At 42.5% G+C, this 19,820-nt stretch overlaps 1 protein-coding gene across 3 annotated transcripts in view; it reads right to left on the reverse strand.

The window, feature by feature from the left end:
* LOC129331397 (tripartite motif-containing protein 54-like) overlaps positions 1–19,820 on the reverse strand; it is a 60,006-nt gene that overhangs the window by 18,546 nt on the left and 21,640 nt on the right. For all 3 annotated transcript variants that reach the window (XM_054981935.1, XM_054981933.1, XM_054981934.1), the window contains exons 5-8: positions 14,122–14,355; positions 12,234–12,256; positions 11,369–11,493; positions 7,392–7,669 (exon numbers count right to left, since the gene is read on the reverse strand). In XM_054981935.1, coding sequence (XP_054837910.1) covers positions 7,392–7,669; positions 11,369–11,493; positions 12,234–12,256; positions 14,122–14,355 — 660 coding nt within the window. The remainder of the gene's footprint in view (positions 1–7,391; positions 7,670–11,368; positions 11,494–12,233; positions 12,257–14,121; positions 14,356–19,820) is intronic.

Consider the following 19,820-nt stretch of genomic DNA (forward strand, 5'->3'; position numbering starts at 1 on the left):
CGGGAGACAGGAAGTGCGTAACAACAATAGAGTGGCTGGAGGGAAGCGGCCCTTGCCAAAGGACAGGAAGTGGGGAATCGCCATCTTTGAAAGTGGAAGGGTCGTGGCTTCAGCGGAAGAGGAAGTAGGCCATCTTGGATTATAATAACATAGAGAAACCATAGAGAAAAGACGCCCGACATTTTGGATATAAAAAATTAATTTTGGCAAAGATTGGGACATTTAAAAAAAAAAGGAAAACGTTTAATTATACGCCACGGAGCTGAGGAAGAGAGCAGATTCGTGGGAGCGAGCTAAAGCAAGCCCCACGATGTCGAAAAAAGAGTGGCAATCGGCAATAGAAAATTTGGACAAAAAACTTATAGACATGATGAAAGAACTTAAGGACACGAAATTGGAGCTTATTAAAGAGGTCAAGGAAGTTACACAGACAGTAAAGTCGGAGCTGTCAGAAGTGAAAAAAGGTGTGGAAACGATTAGCAGTGAATTACAAGGAACGCAGCAGAGAGTTAAAACAGTAGAAGACGCGATGGAGAATTTAATAGACACGCAACAAACAGAGATGAGGCTGGTGAAGGGGAGGATGTCAGTTGCAGAAACTAAACACATGGAGAAGCAGCTTCGTTTTCGTGGTCTGCCAGAAGTGGAAGGGAAGTCAGCGCAAGAACAGATGACTGAGGTGTTGGCTGATTACCTGGGGAAAGAGGAGGAGGAAATTGTGGCTATCCTAGATGTGGCGTATCGTGTGAACTCGAGAATTGCAACCCAGAGGAAACTACCAAGGGATGTGATCGTGCAGTTTACAACTAGAAATATGAAAGAGAGGATTGTGACAAAACAATTTCAAGATCCATTGGAGATTGATGGCAAGACGATTATTATAATGAAGGAATTGCCCAGATCAGTGTTATTGGACAGGAAAAAATATAGAGTGCTAATTCAGACTTTGAAGGACATGAATATCAGATACAGATGGGAGTTACCGGAAGGAGTGTCCTTTGAGTTTGGAGGGGCAAAAAAACGCATCAGATCTGAGCGGGAGATGGAGAGATTTATCAAGGACAATGAAAAAGACTTACCAACAAAACCATGAATATGGAGTGTAAAGTATTATCTTGGAATGTAAATGGACTAAACTCACCGAATAAGAGAAAAAATATTTTTCATTGGCTACTAAAACAAAAATGTGATATTGTTTGTTTGCAGGAGACCCATATTAGAAAACAGGATGTAAAATATTTAAAATCTGGAAAATTGGGCAAAGAATTTGTAGCGGCTTCCAACAAGAAAAAAAGAGGAGTGGTGTTGTATATAAAAGAGGAGCTGCAGCCAAAATTTGTTATGAGAGATGTGGAAGCTAGATTTGTAGCAGTGGAATGTAATTGGAACTTAAAGAGAGTGTTGGTAGTCGGACTTTATGCACCTAACGGTGCAAAGGAAAGCTTCTTTGAAGACTTAAGGAAGCACCTAGATGATCTTGTATATGACCAGATAATTCTTGCTGGAGATTTCAATGGAGTGACAGATTTGGAACTAGACAAAAAGACTACAAAAGCACAAAAGAAAAGAGGACTATTGCCAAAGCTTTTTTTTGAGTTGATTCAACAAGAGACTCTCGAAGACGTATGGAGGAGAGAATATCCTAAAACCAGACAGTTTACTTTTTATTCTGCAAGGCATCTTACATTATCAAGAATTGATATGATCTGGGCCTCAAAGGACTTAGCGTTATGGACTAAGGAGGTAGAAATAATGCCGATGGTAGGCTCAGATCACAACCCAATTATGTGGAAATTTGGAAAAAGGAGAAAAAGGAAAGCCTGGAGAATAAATGAGGACTTGTTACAGGAAAGTGAGAATATGGAAACATTGAGAAGAGAGACTAAGTTTTTTATACAATACAACGTGAATAAAGAAGTACCAACCAGTAAAGTTTGGGACGCGTATAAGGCGGTTGTAAGGGGCATACTAATGGACTTAAATGGTAGAGCAAGGAAAAAGAAAGAGGAGAAAAGACAAGAGATTGAGGAGAAAATAAAGGCCAAAGAAGTACAGTTAAAAAAGAGACCAGGGAAAAAGAAAATACATCAGGAAATCAAAATTCTTCAAGAACAGTTAACAGCAATGAGTAATAAAGAATTGGAGTGGAACCTTAAAAGACTGAATCAAAAAGCTTTTGAGGGTGCTAATAAACCTGGGAAATATTTGGCATGGCAATTAAAGAAGAAAAGGGAAAAGAAAATAATAAATAAAATTTGTGAAGAAAACAAAACGTATTTGGAGCAGACTACCATTAGCAGAGCCTTTTATAAATTTTACGCTAAGCTGTATAATAAAAAAGAAGTAAACAAAGAATCAATAGCATCATATTTGGAGAAAACCAAACTTCCAGAGATCTCGGAAGCTTGGAGAAATAAGCTGAACAGTGAAGTAACTGATGAGGAAATAAATATGGCAATACAATCTGCAAATCTAGGAAAGGCGCCAGGGCCAGATGGACTTACGGCTAAATTTTATAAGACAATGGCCAATGAACTGGCACCATTCCTAAAAGAGGTGATGAACGGAGTTTTTAGGGATCAAAGAATTCCAGACACTTGGAGCGAAGCGAATATATCATTGATCCCAAAAGAGGGCCAAGATCTGACTAGCGTGAAAAATTACAGGCCTATATCATTACTTAACAATGATTATAAAATTTTTGCAAAGATATTGGCGGAGAGACTGAAGGGGTGGCTCTCGGAAGTTATAGAGGAAGAACAAGCAGGTTTTTTGCCGGACAGACAAATAAGAGACAATTTAAGGACAGTGATCAATGCTATTGAATACTATGACAAGCGTTGCGATAAAGAGGTTGGTTTCTTCTTTGTAGACGCTGAAAAAGCGTTTGACAACTTAAACTGGGATTTTTTGTTTGCCACTATGGAAAAGCTACAATTGGGAGAAAGATTCATCAGAGCAATTAAAGAAATATATAGGGACCAGACTGCAGCAATCGTAGTGAATGATGAACTGACCAAGAAATTGACGATTAGTAAAGGAACAAGACAAGGTTGCCCGTTATCTCCATTGTTGTTCATATTAGTATTGGAGATTCTGATGATACAAATACGACAAGACGAGGAAATACGAGGAATAAAAATAAAGGACTATTCATACAAGGTCAGAGCATTTGCAGATGACATAATGTTAATTGTAGAAGATCCATTGGAGAACATGCCAAAAGTGATAGATAAGATCAAGGAGTTTGGTGACTTGGCAGGTTTCTTCATTAATAAAAAGAAGTCAAAGATACTATGTAAAAACATGACTAAGCAGAAACAACAATTGTTAATGGAAACAACGGACTGTGAAGTAACTAGTAAGGTGAAATATTTGGGAGTTGAGCTGACTGCAAAAAATATAGATTTGTTCAAGAACAACTATGAAAAATTATGGACTCAGATAGAGAGAGACTTGATCAAATGGAATAGACTGAATCTGTCATGGTTGGGCAGGATTGCAGCAGTTAAGATGAATGTGTTACCAAGAGTAATGTTTTTGTTACAGACAATACCAATCATCAGAGACTCTAAACAATTTGAAAAGTGGCAGAGGAAAATATCAGATTTTGTTTGGGCAGGCAAGAAGCCTCGAGTGAAAGTAAAAGTTCTACAAGACGCAAAGGAGAGAGGCGGAATGCAACTGCCCAATCTGAGACTTTACCATGATGCAATCTGCCTAGTTTGGCTAAAAGACTGGATGACATTAAAGAATAAGAAACTATTAGCCCTAGAGGGATATAAAAAATTTTTTGGATGGCACGCATACCTATGGCATGACAAAGTAAAGGTCAACTCGATGTTCCTGCATCATTTTGTAAGGAGAAGTCTATATACAATCTGGAAGAAGTACAGAACTTACCTACAAGAGGGAACCCCCTTGTGGGTGGTTCCATATGAGGTGATAGATCCGAGAGCTGTGGATAATGAACAACAATGTTTAACGTACAAAGAAATAACTAAGATTGAAGTATCTAAACTTAGAATAAAGACGCAAGAGGAACTATCACCTAACTATGATTGGTTCCAGTATAGACAGATTAGAGACTTATACAACTCGGACTTTGCAAAAGGGGGCATACGAACAGAGAACTCGGAACTAGAGCAGACCCTTCTTAAAGAAGACAAGAAAAGAATATCCAAGGTATACCAAGTACTGTTGAAATGGTATACTGAGGATGAGATAGTTAAAACACAGATGGTGAAATGGGCTATAAATTTCAATAAAGAAATAACAATGGAGGCATGGGAATACTTGTGGAAAACTACAATGAAGACAACGACATGCATTAATATTAAAGAGAACATTTTCAAAATGATCTATCGTTGGTACATGACACCAAAGAAGATTGCGCTAGGGAACTTGAATACTTCTAATAAATGCTGGAAATGTAAGAAACATGAGGGCTCCCTCTATCATATGTGGTGGTCGTGTGAGGTAGCTAGGCAGTTCTGGGGGGAAATAATAAGAGAAATGAGTGAAATTTTACAGTTTCAAATAAATAAGAACCCAGAACTCCTGCTGCTAAACTTGGGAATGGAGGGAATTCCAGCCCATCATAGGACGTTGATTTTTTATATGACTGCAGCAGCTAGACTTTTGTACGCGCAGAAATGGAAAGTACAAGAAGTGCCAACTATTGAAGATTGGATTTACAAATTGCTGTATATGGCTGAAATGGACAAGATGACAAGAAAACTGAGAGATCTGGACTCAGGGCAGTTTAACACAGACTGGGAGAAGCTGAAACAATATCTGGAGAAGAAATGGGAGGTGGGAGGAAAACTGTGGCAGTTTGAGAACTACTGAAGTATAATAAAAGTATAAAAGAGAGGGGTGACTTTACCGGGGGTGGAAGAGAAATGTGAATTTATAAGCAGTTAGATTAATTGATTGAGATATATATAGATATGTATAGGTTAACTGATAGAACATTGATAGAGAATAATTAATGATAAGGTTTAAACATGAGGATTGAGTAAATAATAATATTTTCTTTCTTTGATAAGATTTATATGCACCAAACTGAATGTACAGAAGAGTTAAATTGATTGATTATGCGAGGAGTTATATAGAATTACCATAAAAAGTTGAAATGAGTAATATATAGAGAACAAATCAAATTGTTTGATTTAAATGTGGGAAATTTTTATGGTCTATGATATATAGGTTTATATAGAAATATTCAAAACTGGAAAACGGGATAAATTGTTTATCTAAAGACGTATAGTTTGGGTGTATAATAAGTAAAGGAGTTAAAGATGTACTGCTTAATATAATGGAGAATGTATATCTGTTTTAGACAGAGGAATTTAATAGAAGCAAGGGAAAAGGGACAGAGGGTGGGAAAGCTGTTGGAAGTCAACAAAAGGGGGGGAAAGGGAGGGGGTTAGAAACGAAAAATTAGGGGAAAATTGACTGTAATGTAAAAATAAAAATGTTCTAACCCAATAAAAATTTTTCAAAAAAGGAATTAAGAGACCGGATCCTGAGAGGCAGTGTGGCATAGTGGCTAAAGCGACTGTTGGGTTTTTAGCAAGCGTCGCCCCCTTCTGTCATGAAAGAGTTAAGCTGATGATTATGTTTTAGCTAGAGATGGCTAGTTTGCATAGGGCCAATTAGATGTCTGAGTAGTTCTTCCTGCCAGAGAAAAGCGGAGGTTTACGCTCAATGAGGTGACCCTAAGATTGACTATTGGGTGATCAGTTTTATTGGGGCGCAATCAACATTCCTGCAGGTACTCAGAGATCAAATACAGTATCTAGTTGCAGTTAGACCAGAGAGATGTGGAAATGTAGGCGTTAGGGAGAGCAAAGGAACAAGATGGAGCTTAGTTAGCCATCCATTGTTATTTTACTTTCTATTCTAACCTCTTTACCTTTACGTGTAGTAAACTTTCTTTTGTAGACGCTAAAACACGCAAGTGTCTGTGCTGCTCATTTCTGCTGTGCATTTTTATTTACTCTGCTACGAAGTCCCAACACTGACAGAACTCTGATCTGAGTGACCTGGGTTCGAGTCCTTGTTCTGCCATGGAAGCTCATTGGGTGATCTTGGGCCAGTTACACACACTCTCAGCCTAATATACCTCGTAAAATGGAGGATAAAATGGAGAAGAGGAGAAGGATATCAGTTGCTTTGGGTCCCCGTTGGTCAGAAAGCTGAGTATAAATGAAGCAAAACTTTAAAAGTTTTAAAAATTGACTAATAGTAAAGAGTTCAGTAGCACCTTTAACCAACTTTATTGTAGCGTAAGCTTTCGAGAACCACAGCTCTCTTAGTCAGATGCCTCTGACGAAGAGAACTGTGTTTCTCGAAAGCTTATGCTACAATAAAGTCGGTTAGTCTAAAAGGTGCTACTGGAATCTTTACTATTTTGCAACTACAGACTAAATCCTCTGGATCTAAAAACTGAATGACGCTAATGGTAGTACATTCCTATACCCCATGGAGCCTTCTGCTGATTCCAGGGGTTCTTCTGCCAGCCCCTTGCATCATCAGAAAGCTTCTTGGTCCAGGTGTTAGCGGATTGGAGCGGGAGGATCCCATGTGGCTGCCATTTTCTGCAGTAGTCATGCACTGAAGGGCAGCATCTAAGGTGGCTTTGAGTTCCTCCCTCATTGGGGAAGGAAGCCAATTCAGTCCTGAGACTCCTGAGCCAAAAAGAAGACCATATCCCACCCTTCCTCCAAAGATCTCAGAGAAGCATACACGGTTCTCCCTTCCCCATTTTATCTTTACAACAACCCTGTGAGGTAGGTGAAGAGAGAGAGAGTGGCTGGCCCAAGGTCACGCAGAGAACTTCATAGCAGAATGGGGATTTGATCCCAGATCCTAGTTTGACACTCCAAACACTGGCTCTCAGAGATCAAGACATTTCAAATGACCCTTTGGGGGCTTTATTATGCGTAGGGGTGGTGGAGAGTGCCCTCGAGTCATAGCTGACTGATGGCAACCCCTGGCGGGGTTTTCATGGCAAGAGACTAACAGAGGTGGCCTGCCATTGCCTAGATCTGAAACCCTGGTCTTCCTTGGAGGTCTCCCATCCAATTACTAACCAAGGCTGACCCTGCTTAGCTTCTGAAATGTGATGAGATCAGGCTCCCCTGGGCTACCCAGGTCAGGGCTCCTTACAAAGAGCTTAACTGCTTTTTAAGAAAAATAGGATGGGCTACTAGGAACACAGCAGACCTCAAGATGCCCTCTCCGGAGATCTAGCTAGTTATAGCCTTAACCCCAGATACCAATAAATCTTACAACCGCTTTGGTTAAGGACAGAACCAAACCTTCTACAGCATGTCTCCTGCTTTTCAGGTCATCTATTGCATGAGTCTGGGATCTCTCTTTACCTGCTGAGAGGCCCACGTGGCGCCTTCTGTGCCAGCCTGGCCTTCTGCCCCAGATAGAGGTGACGGGGGCACCGCTTGTCCTTCCACTCCACTGACCACACCGGCCAGATCGTCACTTGTTATAAGAGCTCCTGGGGCCTGCTCCTCCTTTCCCAAGGCAACGAAGCCCTCAGGGTCGTCTCTCTCCTCACCAGCCCCTGTCCAAGAGTCTGCCAATGGGTCTTCAGCCTCTCCGCAGGCCCCGTCTTCCTCGGTTGTCGGTTCGGGCTCTTCTTCAACTAGAAAAGGAATAAATTCAATTGCAGGATGAAGGGCAAAGTACTAGGGCCTCCTGGTGGTTTTCCATGCATAGCAGCCTCCTGAGATGGACCGAAGGTCAGTTTTTTCCTGCTAGTTGGGAATTCGGTGTTCCAAAATAACAACAACAACATTCAATTTATATACTGCCCTTCAGGACTCAGAGCAGTTTACAAAGTGTGTTATCATTATCCTCATGACAATCACCCTGTGAGGTGTGTGGGGGCTGAGAGAGCTCTGAGAGAGTTGTGACGGACCCAAGGTCACCCAGCTGGCTTCAAGCAGAGGAGTGGGGAATCAAACCTGGCTTTCCAAATTAGAGTCCTGCCGCTCTTAACCACTACACCAAACTGGCTCACCAAAATCCTAGATGCAGCTGAGAACTCTGCCCAATCCCTACTGCTTCATAAGCAAAGCAATTCATATACACTACAGGGGGAAAGCAAGGGTTAACCTGTTTGTGGAAATGGCAGTTTGGGGTGAGATCATACATACTGAGTTGGTCAGACTACCGGCCTACCAAGCTCAGCTTGTTCTACTCTGACTGACAGCAGCAGTTCTCTAGGATCTTCCACATTTTAACTGGAGCTGCGATAGATTGCATCTGGGACAGTCTACGAGCAAAGCCACCAAGCCACAGACCCTTCCCCTAGTGGGGGGCTAATAATGAACATCTCATTGCAGAGAGGCAGCATCTTTGTTGAGCAGCTTAAAGTAGCCACCTTGTACTGGTTGATTGTAGGCAATAGGACTTGTGATGTAAGGAAATGGTTCAGGGAGATGTGTTGGAAAGGGGTGGGGACAGTAGACTATACTACTGTGTACTATCAGTTGCTGTAATGCTCCTACTCAATATTCACAATGTGCTTCTACTCAATATTCACTGTACAAACCATACTGTTGATGATGCTGCAGAAGTGCTGTATGTAATTGTGTATGACATTTATTATTTGTGATTACTCAGAAAAACATGGCTTGGAACGGGGAAACCCACCAGATCACTCATCATGGCCATAATTGAAAGCCAGTTTGGTGTAGTGGTTAAGAGCGGCAGGACTCTAATCTGGAGAGCCAGGTTTGATTCCCCACTCCTCCACTTGAAGCCAGCTGGGTAACTTTGGTTCAGCTCTTTCAGAGCTCTCTCAGCCCCACCCACCTCACAGAGTGATTATCGTGGGGATAATAATAACATACTTTGTAACCACTCTGAGTGGGTGTTAAGTTGTCCTGAAGGGCGGTATATAAATCTAACGTTGTCGTCGTCATTAATTGATCGGATTTACTTCAAAAGGAATTGTGAATCAACTTGGACTCTCTAAGATACAATTGTTCATCTGTGAATATTTATCAACTTTTTTTCCTAAAAATTGGTTTTCTGTAATCAATTGTATCTGACTATTTATTGTACCTTTTGTGATGTATCAATAGGCACCAGCACTTCATTGAACAGAGATTTTTTTTTAGATGTACATAGGAATTTTGAATAACTGGCATCTATACTTTTCATATGAATCTGAATATATGGGATACTGTTAGAATTGTTATATAATAAATACGGCTTTGTATCTTTGTTCTGACTTTGTATCTTTGTTCTGGGTCGGTCAAAGTATCAGATTTTTTGTCTGCTTTAGGCTGCTCTTGATTGGTTTCTTAGTTTTCACAGCTATTTTTCCCCTTTTCTGCTTTGATTCTATTTTACTCTCATATATGTGTGTGTGTGTTTTCAAATTCCTACAATCCTTATCCTATTGTATTGTTCATTGAATGTTTATTGATTGTCCCAGCTGTTGATCTTGTTGACCTACACTGCGTAATCCATCTTGAGTCTCAGCGAGAGAGGAAGACTATAAATAGCACAAATAAAAATAAAATAAATACGTATGCCGCTGCCTTTGGAGTCTTTAACTTTTTAGATGCAGAGCTTTTTTCTCATCCCACTTGGAAACGGGAGAGCTGCTGATTTTTCTACCGCATGTATGCGCCATTTTCCTCCCTTCTGTAATTGCTTTTTCAGAAGGTAAACACTTCTTTTTCATCTCAACTAACACCAGTATTCTGCTACTCACCGGGGATTTGCAATTGCACTTGAAGAGTTGTCACTGACGCCGGGTTGTGTTGGCAACAACTCAGTTTACATGCAAAGAGAGGCTGGGAGGGATCCTGTCTGTGCCTGCAGACTAGTAGCAGGCCCTTTTTAAAAAAACAGTAAAAGAAAGGCCATTTTCACACGTCCTACCGGCTCTGGTATGTCGCGCAAAGCTCCTGCAAGGACAGTGTCTTCCTGGCGCGATTTTGCGCGAGAACCGTGAAATCGCACCAGGAAGACGCTGTCCTTGTGGGAGCTTTGCGTGGCATACCGGAGCCGGTAAGACGTGTGAAAACGGCCAAAGAGTGCAACTCTACAGGGACTGGTGATCTGGCAGGTGAAAGATATGAATATCCCCACCCTTGGACTGAAGACTAATGCTCTACTCTGTCTAGAAGAGAAACACATTCGAGGCTTCTTCTCTGAGGGCAATACAGACTCATAATTGTCTGCCCAAGCAATATCTCCCCAACAACCATCTTACTTCCTACTATACAAAAGGCAAGCCGTACTGGCGATGACTCACTTTTTATTCTCGCACAGGCACATTGCCAACGACTCTGGCCTCGAGGCCGCTGTGAAGCACCCACTTGCCACCAGCAAGGGGACCAGTGAATCGACAGCCTGAGCACTCCTCCACGCAGCAAGCGGGCACTTCACAGCAGCCTCGAGGCCAGAGCAGGAGGGTGCTGAGGGGAGGCACGGGAGGAGTGCCTAGGCTGCAATCCCGAAGGCAGTTTCCTTGGAGTAAGCACTATTGTCCATGGACCAGAGCACGGCAAGTTACTGCCCAATTCAGCCGAAAACTTTACAAAAAACATTGTATACAAAGAAATCTTTCCCCATTGATGACTGATTGTTATGTTTCATGAAAAATTTAAAAAATGGCCCTCAACCGTTTTCTAGAGCCCGTTGTATTTTTTTTTCACACAATGGGCTTTGTTGCTAGTCACTCAAATGCTTTGATAAGCTTTTTTCTTGAAACCGTCCCCCACGATTGACGTCTTCCTGAAGATTCCTGAAGATTCTAAGCCTCTGCTATGGAGGCTTGCTAGGTGACTTTGGGCCAGTCGTCCCCTCTCGGAGCAGAACCACAGGTGACAAAAGGCACAGATTGGACACTTGTCAGCTTCCCTCAAGTGTTGATGGGAAATGTAGGCGTCCTGGTCTTGCAGCTTGGCTCTCTGACTGTTGTCCAATGGACTTTTCAACTGTCACTTATCCAGCATTCCGCCAAGCTGCCTACATTTCCCATCAAAACTTGAGGGAAGCTGACAAGTGTCCAATCCGTGCCTTTTGTCACTTGTGGTTCTGCTCTCAGCCTAACCTACCTCACTGGGTTGTTTGCAAAGACAAAATGGAGGAGAGGAGAAGGATGTAAGCCGCTTTGGGTCCCCGCTGGGGAGAAAGGCAGGGTATAAGTGAAATCAATTAACTAACAAATCAATCCTAAACTTATTGGATTTTGGTCCAGCGGCACCTAAGAGGCCAACAAGATTTTCGGAGAGTAAGCTTTCGAGAGTACCTAAACTTATTAAAACCCTCTCACTTGGAAGATTTGCAACCTGGGCTTCTGGAGGTGTTTTCTTCCCACCTTTGACGAAATCCAGCTGATAGAGGACTCGTTCCTCAGCGTTGAAATCCACCGTGTAGTGCTCCATGTTGTCATACCCAGACTCCAGAGGGTTGAGCTTGCAGCTCTGAGCCATTTCTAAAATCCTGAAATAAAAAGAAGAGGCTATCCTCCGCAAAAGTACTAGTAGAAAAGAGGGGGGAACCGCAGGAGGAAAGACAGGCAAATATACCCAGTGGAAAGCATTTAATATCATGGAATCACTCTCTTAAAGGGCAATACGCCTGGGCAATTGTTTGAGCAATAAACATGTACGTCGGGCGGATAGGTGATGTCTTGGGCGACCCGTTTACTTTCCACACCTGCAAAAAAAGCAGCATACCATCAGTACATTTAAATCAAGAATTCTTCTATTCAAGTTTCTATATAAATTTCTATGTAAATTGGACACTTACCCGAAGGATACTAACTTTTGACCTCCATCTTGGATCTACGCTGTACCTGTTGAATGAACTGGCGGCTCATGCCACATAGAAGACTTTTGTTTTGATCCTTGGACATTTGGTATAGAGTACCTATCGTATAATTATATTGGTTTATTTTGGCAGTTACCATTTGTGAATATAATTGTACGATTCTCTTGTTTATTGATTGAACAATTGATCGGGCGTATTGCCCTTTAAGAGAGTGATGCCATGATATTACATGCTTTTCACTGGGTATATTTGCATGTATTTCCTGCTGCAGTTTCCCACTCTTTTGTGCTATATCTAAAATCCTGGCAAGGCAAGGCAACAGAGTCCCTGAGGGCAGCTTTGCCCTTAGCAAATAAAAAAGGGACAAGGGTTAGAGAAGTGGGAGCATTAGGACAAAACAGGAGACTTACTTGCGGATGAGGACTTTGGCGTTCTAATGCAGGAAAAAAGAGAGAGAGAGAGAGAGAGAGGAGACAAGAATGAAAGTCAGCAGTTCGAAAGGCACCTGGGAAAGACAGCCTCTTTGCTTATTATTTTCATGAGCTGAGTCAGAAAAGGCACTTGTTTTATTTGTTATTTAAAATATTTATGTCCGGCCTTTCCTACTCTGCCCAAGGCAGCTTACAAATATGACCACGAGGCTAGCAAACCCAAGTCCACTGCCTTGGGGACCCTGTTTTGGGTAGAAAGGTTGCATACAGATGTTTTCAATAAATAAAATTAGTAAGCTACAAAAATAATACAAAGATTTGCAATCTAGATCCGTAAAGTCCAAACACACATACAGTGACTGCAATGCTTATTGCCAGTGTGTTATAGTCATTAACAACAACAACAACAACAACAATAAACAACATTCAATTTCTATGCCGCCCTTCAGGACAACTTAAAGCCCAGTGGTTTACAAAGTATGTCATTTTTATCCCCACAACAATCACCCTGTGAGGTGGGTGGGGCTGGCCCAAGGCCACCCAGCTGGTTTCAAGCGGAGGAGTGGGGAATAAAACCTGGCTCTCCAGATTACAGTTCTGCTGCTCTTAATCACTACACCAAACTGACAAGATGTCAAATTATGCTTTGGGAGACCTGAGTTCAAATGGCCCCTCTGCCTTGAAGCTTTCTGGGAGACCTTTGTCAGCTCACAGGGTTGTTGTGAGAAAATAAAGAAGAGGGTATCATTTTGCTGAGTCGAGTTTCTTGGCGGGAGGTTGGGGTAAAAATGTACTAGAGAGGTGTGTTGCCCAGCAGAAGTCTTAAGCCAGGACTTGCACACCTCAAGAGAAAGCCCAGCAGAACAGAATGGTCTTATGAGCGACATGGCATGCCTCTGGTACCAGTGCCTTACAAACCCACTCCAGAATGCTGCTTCACAGCACGGGGCAGTGACCAAAAAGGAATGGATTGCAAAGGTGAAATCTCAGAAGACAGGAGGTGGGGAAGGGGATACTGCTAAGCAAGGATTCCACCCTGCAGGGGTGGCACATTTTTAAAAAAAAATTTTTTTTTATTGGATTAGAAATCAATATAATGCTCATTATAGAATCCGGCTCTTCCCAGCATATAATTAGGTCTTTCTGAATTCAGAATTGTGATTCTTTTTTAAAAGCACGTACATAGCCCTTTCAGAGAAAAATGGCTCCAGGTATGCTAGCACCCGTCCCCTGGGATGTACTAGGTTGGGTTTGGTCTATAGGTTGTTGTAAAGAATTACAGTGCCTTCTTGCACTGATTTTTATATTTTAATCAGGGTTTTTTTTCTGGGAAGCGAGGTGGCGGAACTCTCAAGAGGGAAATGGGGAAGAAACACACGGGATTCTTTGAAATCATATTATTTTCAAGCACTATTGCCGAGTATTTTCAAGAGGTGCCGGAACTCCGTTCCCCCTGGAAAAAAGCCCTGGTTTTAATGTATTTAAACGTGCTTAACGTATTTTACTGTGATTTTATTGATTGATGTAACTTGCTCTGAGCCCGCTTGCAGGGAGAGCTGGTTATAAATTTAATAAAATAATAAAAGACTGGCAAGCTGCTTCCAAAGCCTTGAACTTTACCATTACATTGTAGAGCTGATCAGCACAGGAAAGGGCCTGAAATGCCATTCTCACGATCACCCGAAGAGGCTCGAAAATCCGCTGGTTTGTGAACCAGGAGGCGAGTTTTCGATGGACCGTTTGTCAACCTGCTCATGGCTGTTTGGCAACTTCCTTCACCGTATCCCTTCCAAACAGTGGAATCGACTGTTTTTGTATGCATGTTCTCATCCAGCCCTTCCACCCGCCCAGCTCTCAGTTACTACACCTGCACAAAAACAGCCATCTGCGGCTCCTCCATCGATTGAAGAGACGTGTCCACCAGCTTGGAGGAAGATTCAATGTGGTCGCCGCACTCTTTGGCGAGGGATTTCAGATGCTGGGTTTTCTCCTCTTGCTCGTAAGTGATCCTCTGCAACATGATCTTCCGCCTCTCTTCCAAAATGACGCACATCCGGTCAAACTTCTCGCACAGGGCCTGCTTCTGAGCTTTGCAATTGTCCTGGCCCAAAGAGGCAAAGAGATTAACTGCGTCGGATACGCTTGGACAGTAAAAGGAAGCTTTTTTAAAAGGATCAGCTCTCCTACCATTCTCAGATGCCCTACAACTAACAGCCTTTGCAAAGAGACATTTCTCAATCCAGGGTAATAATCCTAAACCTCAGCCATCCTCACTGGTTGGCTGGGTTAAACCTACAAAGCCCTATATGGTTTTGGACTAGGATACCTGTTGGAGCACCTCTCCCAGCCTCAATATACCCAGACACTGCCTCAGGGGCGGTCCTCTGTGTGCCAACTCCTTGAGATGCTTGGAGGCAGCAACTAAGGGGAGAGGCTTTTCGGTGGTGGCCCCCCCGTCTTTGGACCAACCTACCTGACTCAGCCTGCCTGGCACCTAATTTGCTGTCTTTTTGGCTCCAGGTTAAGACAGCCCTCTTTACAGAGGCCTTTAAAGATTTCCTTGGTCATTCCGCGGGCCTGTTATGATTAGCTTGGTGCGCCTCTCTTAACTGTTTTTATTGCCTTTATTGTTTTAATGTTTTTATGTTATTTTACATTAATTCTATTTTTAATGTTTATTTATTGTATTATATCTGTTGTAAACCACCCAGAGAGCTTTGGCTGTGGGTGGTATAGAAATGAAATTAACAACAACAATAATAACCCTAAACCTGGTCCAGTTCAAGGTATTTGGCTGCCTGAAGCAAAGTGTGTTGGAAGGAATGGACTATGCAATGTTGCTTAACGCTAGCACAGACAACAGAGTCTCAGGGGGGTACCGTTGCTAGCTTCCAGCAGAGAAATTCCTGGAGATATGAGGGGTGGCGACTGGGGAGGGTGTAGATTATAGAAGGGAGGGACCTCAGCAGGATATAATGCCAAAGAGTCAACCCTCTAAAGGAGCCATTTTCTCCAGTGGGACTGATCTCTATAGCCTGGTTGCAATTCCAAAAGATCTCCAACCACCCTCTAGAGGTTGGCAACCCTGCAGGGAATGGCAGTAGAGAGTCAGTAAAGGGATAGATAGGCTGCTTCCTGGTCTTTCCTTTGTCCGCTCCTGCAGCTGCCTCTTTGTTACCCCAAATGCTATTTGCAGGGCTATAGCATAGTAGTTAAGCGGTCGGACTGCAAATCTGCATTCTGCTAGTTCGACTCCCACTCCTGCCATGAGCTCTGCAGGTGACCTTGGGGAAGCCACTCCTCTCAGCCCCAGCTGCATTGTGGGAATAATAAGAACACTGACTTAGTTCACTGCGTGAGGAACTAACCTGTCCAGAAGAGCGGTATATAAGCACATTGCTGTTGCTTTTTCCATCCTTCCAGTCACTTCCCTTCTTGCTTTCTAAATCTTCCTCTGTCCACCATGGACAAGCTTTCTCCAAGCTGTCTCCCTCCCAGCTTAGATAGCTAGCCAGAAGCCTTTACTCTCTGCCTTCCATATCTAGCATGCAGTTCTCTTATAATAAAGAACTTCTCTTTCTTTTCTAAGAAACAAGCCTCAATCTGACCTTCTTCCTCAGGCAGCCGGACTATAACATGCTGCTGTGCAGAATCTCAGCTGTGCCTTCAAGGTGAAATTATTCCCTCCTAGGCCTGGCTCATACTGTTGCCGCAGGGCTGGGCTTGGATCTGACAGTGGTAAATGTAGGCCTGGCCCACGCCTTCCACATCTCCAGTGACTGAGGACCAAGCTACACATGACGAATGACACTTGAACGGCAAGTGTATTTCTCCCTGTTCACTTGCCCTCCACTCAATCCACTTGCCGTTCAAGTGTCATTCGTCATGTGTAGCTTGGCCCTATGGGAAGTACATGAGCAATCACTTGGATAGCATTGGCCAGGGAATCAGACTGGGCCTGCCTTGGACAAGTAGTCTCTGGCATCTTGGGCCATATAAAGCCCAGAGCCATACCTTGTGCAAGATATCAGGACGCTGAAGATTTTACCGCAAGGGATAAAGTCTGAGAGGGGAAAAAATGGCTCTATATACATCCAGGGAGGAAAAAAAACCACTTGTAACATTTCAAACATTGAGCTGCGCTCATCATATCTGCAAAGTACTGATGCTTTTAATTTGGTTTCACTATTTAGGGTTGCCAGCCTCCAGGTGGTGGCTGGAGATCTCCTGGAATCACAGCTATCTCCGAGCAACAGAGATCAGTTCCCCTGGAGAACATGACTGCCTTGGATGGTGGATTCTATGGTATTATACCCAGCAGAGGTTCCTCTTCTCCCCAAATCCCACCCACCTCACATTCAACCCCCTCCCCAAACCTCCAGGAATCTCCCAACCTGGAGCTGGCAGCCCTAATATTTCTCCGATGCATAAACCAAAAAGATGTGGAATGGTATTTTTTCCTGATACTTCATCTTTAAATTAACGTTAGTTCAGTTCCATTCTGAAACTGCACCTTTATAAGAGAAATTCTGATAGAAGGCGGTGAGCTATAAGAAAAAGCGTATGACAGATTTTCTTCCCTCTAGGGAAAAGTGGATTAAAAAAATATTTTTTTTGTACATATGTGAACATCCATTAAAACATCAGCAATTTAAAAAGTATTTCAATCCCACCCACCCGGTTTTTAAAAATCTCCTTAATTTACTTTCTGACATAAGATCTATAATCGGGGGTGGGAGGGGGGAGGTTGAAAGAGCAATTCAGAATTTACTGAAATATTACTAACGGGATTTTCCTCCGCACTGCTTTCAGAAAGATTTGAATCATCTTTCCTCACCCACAAAAGACGACAATTCAGCACTTGGAAGAGAACATTTTAAAGTCAAGCCTCGTGAATTTTTTATTCCGCTTGCCTACGTATCCTCCGGTCTCTCTGCCCTTCTTCAAATATTTTTGGGGCTGGGGAGATCAATGGCACATTCTCTCAATTTCTTTTTAAACAGCCACAGGAGGAATGGAGGAAGACAGCAATTTGCTCCAAATATTTTCCCAGTAGCATATTTCTCATCATTCAGAATCGGAAATAGAGCCTGCTTGTTTGTGAATTTGGTTGTTGAAATTTTCTCTGTTCTTTCCTCGTGTCTTACACGCTTCAGTCTACGTCTTACTTAAAAGCTTTTCAACTCGGTGCTCTAGTCCTCTGGGGTTTTAAAAACACACATCTGTGCCACTGTTTTCAACGATTATGGATTAATAGCCATAATTCATTTTCATTCAACGGATCTTGCAGATTCATTCTGCTAGGCTATTTTTCTGTGCAAAGCGCCTTATGGCCCATTGGTCTTTTAAGACAGTGGCTCTCCAGGGCATTCGGCAGAGGTCTTACACATCGGCAGAGGTCTTGCAGTAGAGACACACTCACCTCTGCAGGAGTATACAGCATACCCTGCAGCTGTGGACAAGTTTACATCGCACAGCGTAGCATCCAGACAAGAATAAAAGAATATGAAAGACACTGCAGACTTGGCCAACCTGAAAAATCAGCAGCAGCTGAACATAGCCTAACTCAAACAGGACACAGTATCCTATTCCAGGACACTAAAATACTGGACAACACATCCAACTACTTTGTCAGATTGCACAGGGAAGCCATTAAAATTCATAAGCATAAGCACAACTTCAACAAGAAAGAAGAGATTTTAAGAATGAATAGGGCATGGTTTCCAGTCCTGAAAAACACCAGGCTAACAAAATACTCTACATCTTACAATAGCCCTGCAGATAAAATTAGCATACCAAGGACCAATCCATATGCAAAAGAACCTCCTCAAGATACAGTGAAGCATTAGCATTCCATTAGCATTCCACACCTTGGGAAACTCTTACAGGATGACGCAACCCAAACCCACCTTCAGGAGTAGATATAAATTACCTAACATCTTCTCCAGAGTTTGACACTGAGAGATCTCTGTCTTTCGGTGCTGCACCTCTGAAGATGCCAGTCACAGCTGCTGGCAAAACGTCAGGAACTACAATGCCAAGACCATGGCGATACAGCCCAGAAAATCCACAACAACCATCTTTCTCCGGCTGTGAAAGCCTTCGACAATATGTCTTGCACATCGCCTACAACCTAATCCTCTTAACTGGAGATCCCAGAGATTGAATTTGGGACCTTCTGTGCACAAAGCAAATGCTCTACCACTGAGCCACGGCTCCTCTCCACAGGATAAACAATGTGGTAAAGCCACAAGAGATAGTTTCTCTTCCCCAACATAACTTGGCTTTGGAATGGTGAAACTTATCTCAGATGTGTAGAAATATCGGGACTCTCTTGGCTTTCCACAAACAATGCAAAACCAAATTATTCATGAGGATTTTTTGACTCAGGTAGGAGGGCTACCTGTAAGAATGTGGTATCAAATAGACACTTAGCTAAAGAGACAGAGATAGGGACCACAGATTTCACTTCTACTACAACAACAACATTCGATTTATATACCGCCCTTCAGGACAACTTAATGCCCACTCAGAGTGGTTTACCAAGTATGTTATTATTATCCCCACAACAATAATCACCCTGTGAGGTGGGTGGGGCTGAGAAAGCTCTTAGAAGCTGTGACTGTCCCAAAGTCATCCAGAGCCAAGCTACAAGTGACACCTGACACAGGTTGGACACTTGTCAGCTTCCCTCAAGTTTTGATGGGAAATGTAGGCATCCTGGTCTTGCAGCTGTAATGGAGAGCCAAGCTGTAAAACCAGGATGCCTACATTTCCCATCAAAACTTGAGGTAAGCTGACAAGTGTCCAATCTGTGTAAGGCATCACTTGTAGCTTGGCTCCCAGCTGGCTTCAAATGGAGGAGTGAGGAATCAAACCCTGTACTCCAGATTAGAGCCCCGCGCTCTTAACCTCTACACCAAACTGGCTCTATGTACTATCTGTTGCCTTATGTACTATCTATTTCTATACGACTATGTACTGGGTACTTGTATGTTGTTTAATGTCAGTCTTCAAATTGCTTGCGCTCTATTTCAGCATTTTTTAAACTCTGTATTGGATTTTTGCTGATGTTATGTCTTTGCAAATGTGCATTTATATACCCTATGCCACTGTTTATTGAAATGTCTTTGACATTGACTGTACTAATCTCAAACTTTGTAATCCGCCTTGAGTCTCAGTGAGAAAGGCGGACTATAAATGACATAAATGAATAAATATGCAGATCTGGAGAATTCTCAGGCTAGAAATAGTGCAGAGTGTTACCCTTTGGAACAGATATGCTGAGAAACAGCTTCCTACCTCATAGATTTATTGTTACAGTCCAAGACTAGCAAACAGTACAATAAAAGTATTGAATGAGTAAAAAGCAATACAATTATAAAACAGAATACCATCTAAAATTGTACATAAGAATTTAAAATTCTAAAATCTAAAAGTTAATATTAAGATCCAGGGCTTTTTTTCTGGGAAAAGAGGTGGTGGAACTCAGTGGGTTGCCAGCACCGGGAGCAACTCTTGGCAGGAGGTGGTGCCCCTGGTACCACATGTGCGCATGCAAAGTGC

The sequence above is a fragment of the Eublepharis macularius genome, chromosome 5 (genome assembly GCF_028583425.1).
Source record: "Eublepharis macularius isolate TG4126 chromosome 5, MPM_Emac_v1.0, whole genome shotgun sequence".
NCBI lineage: Eukaryota > Metazoa > Chordata > Lepidosauria > Squamata > Eublepharidae > Eublepharis > Eublepharis macularius.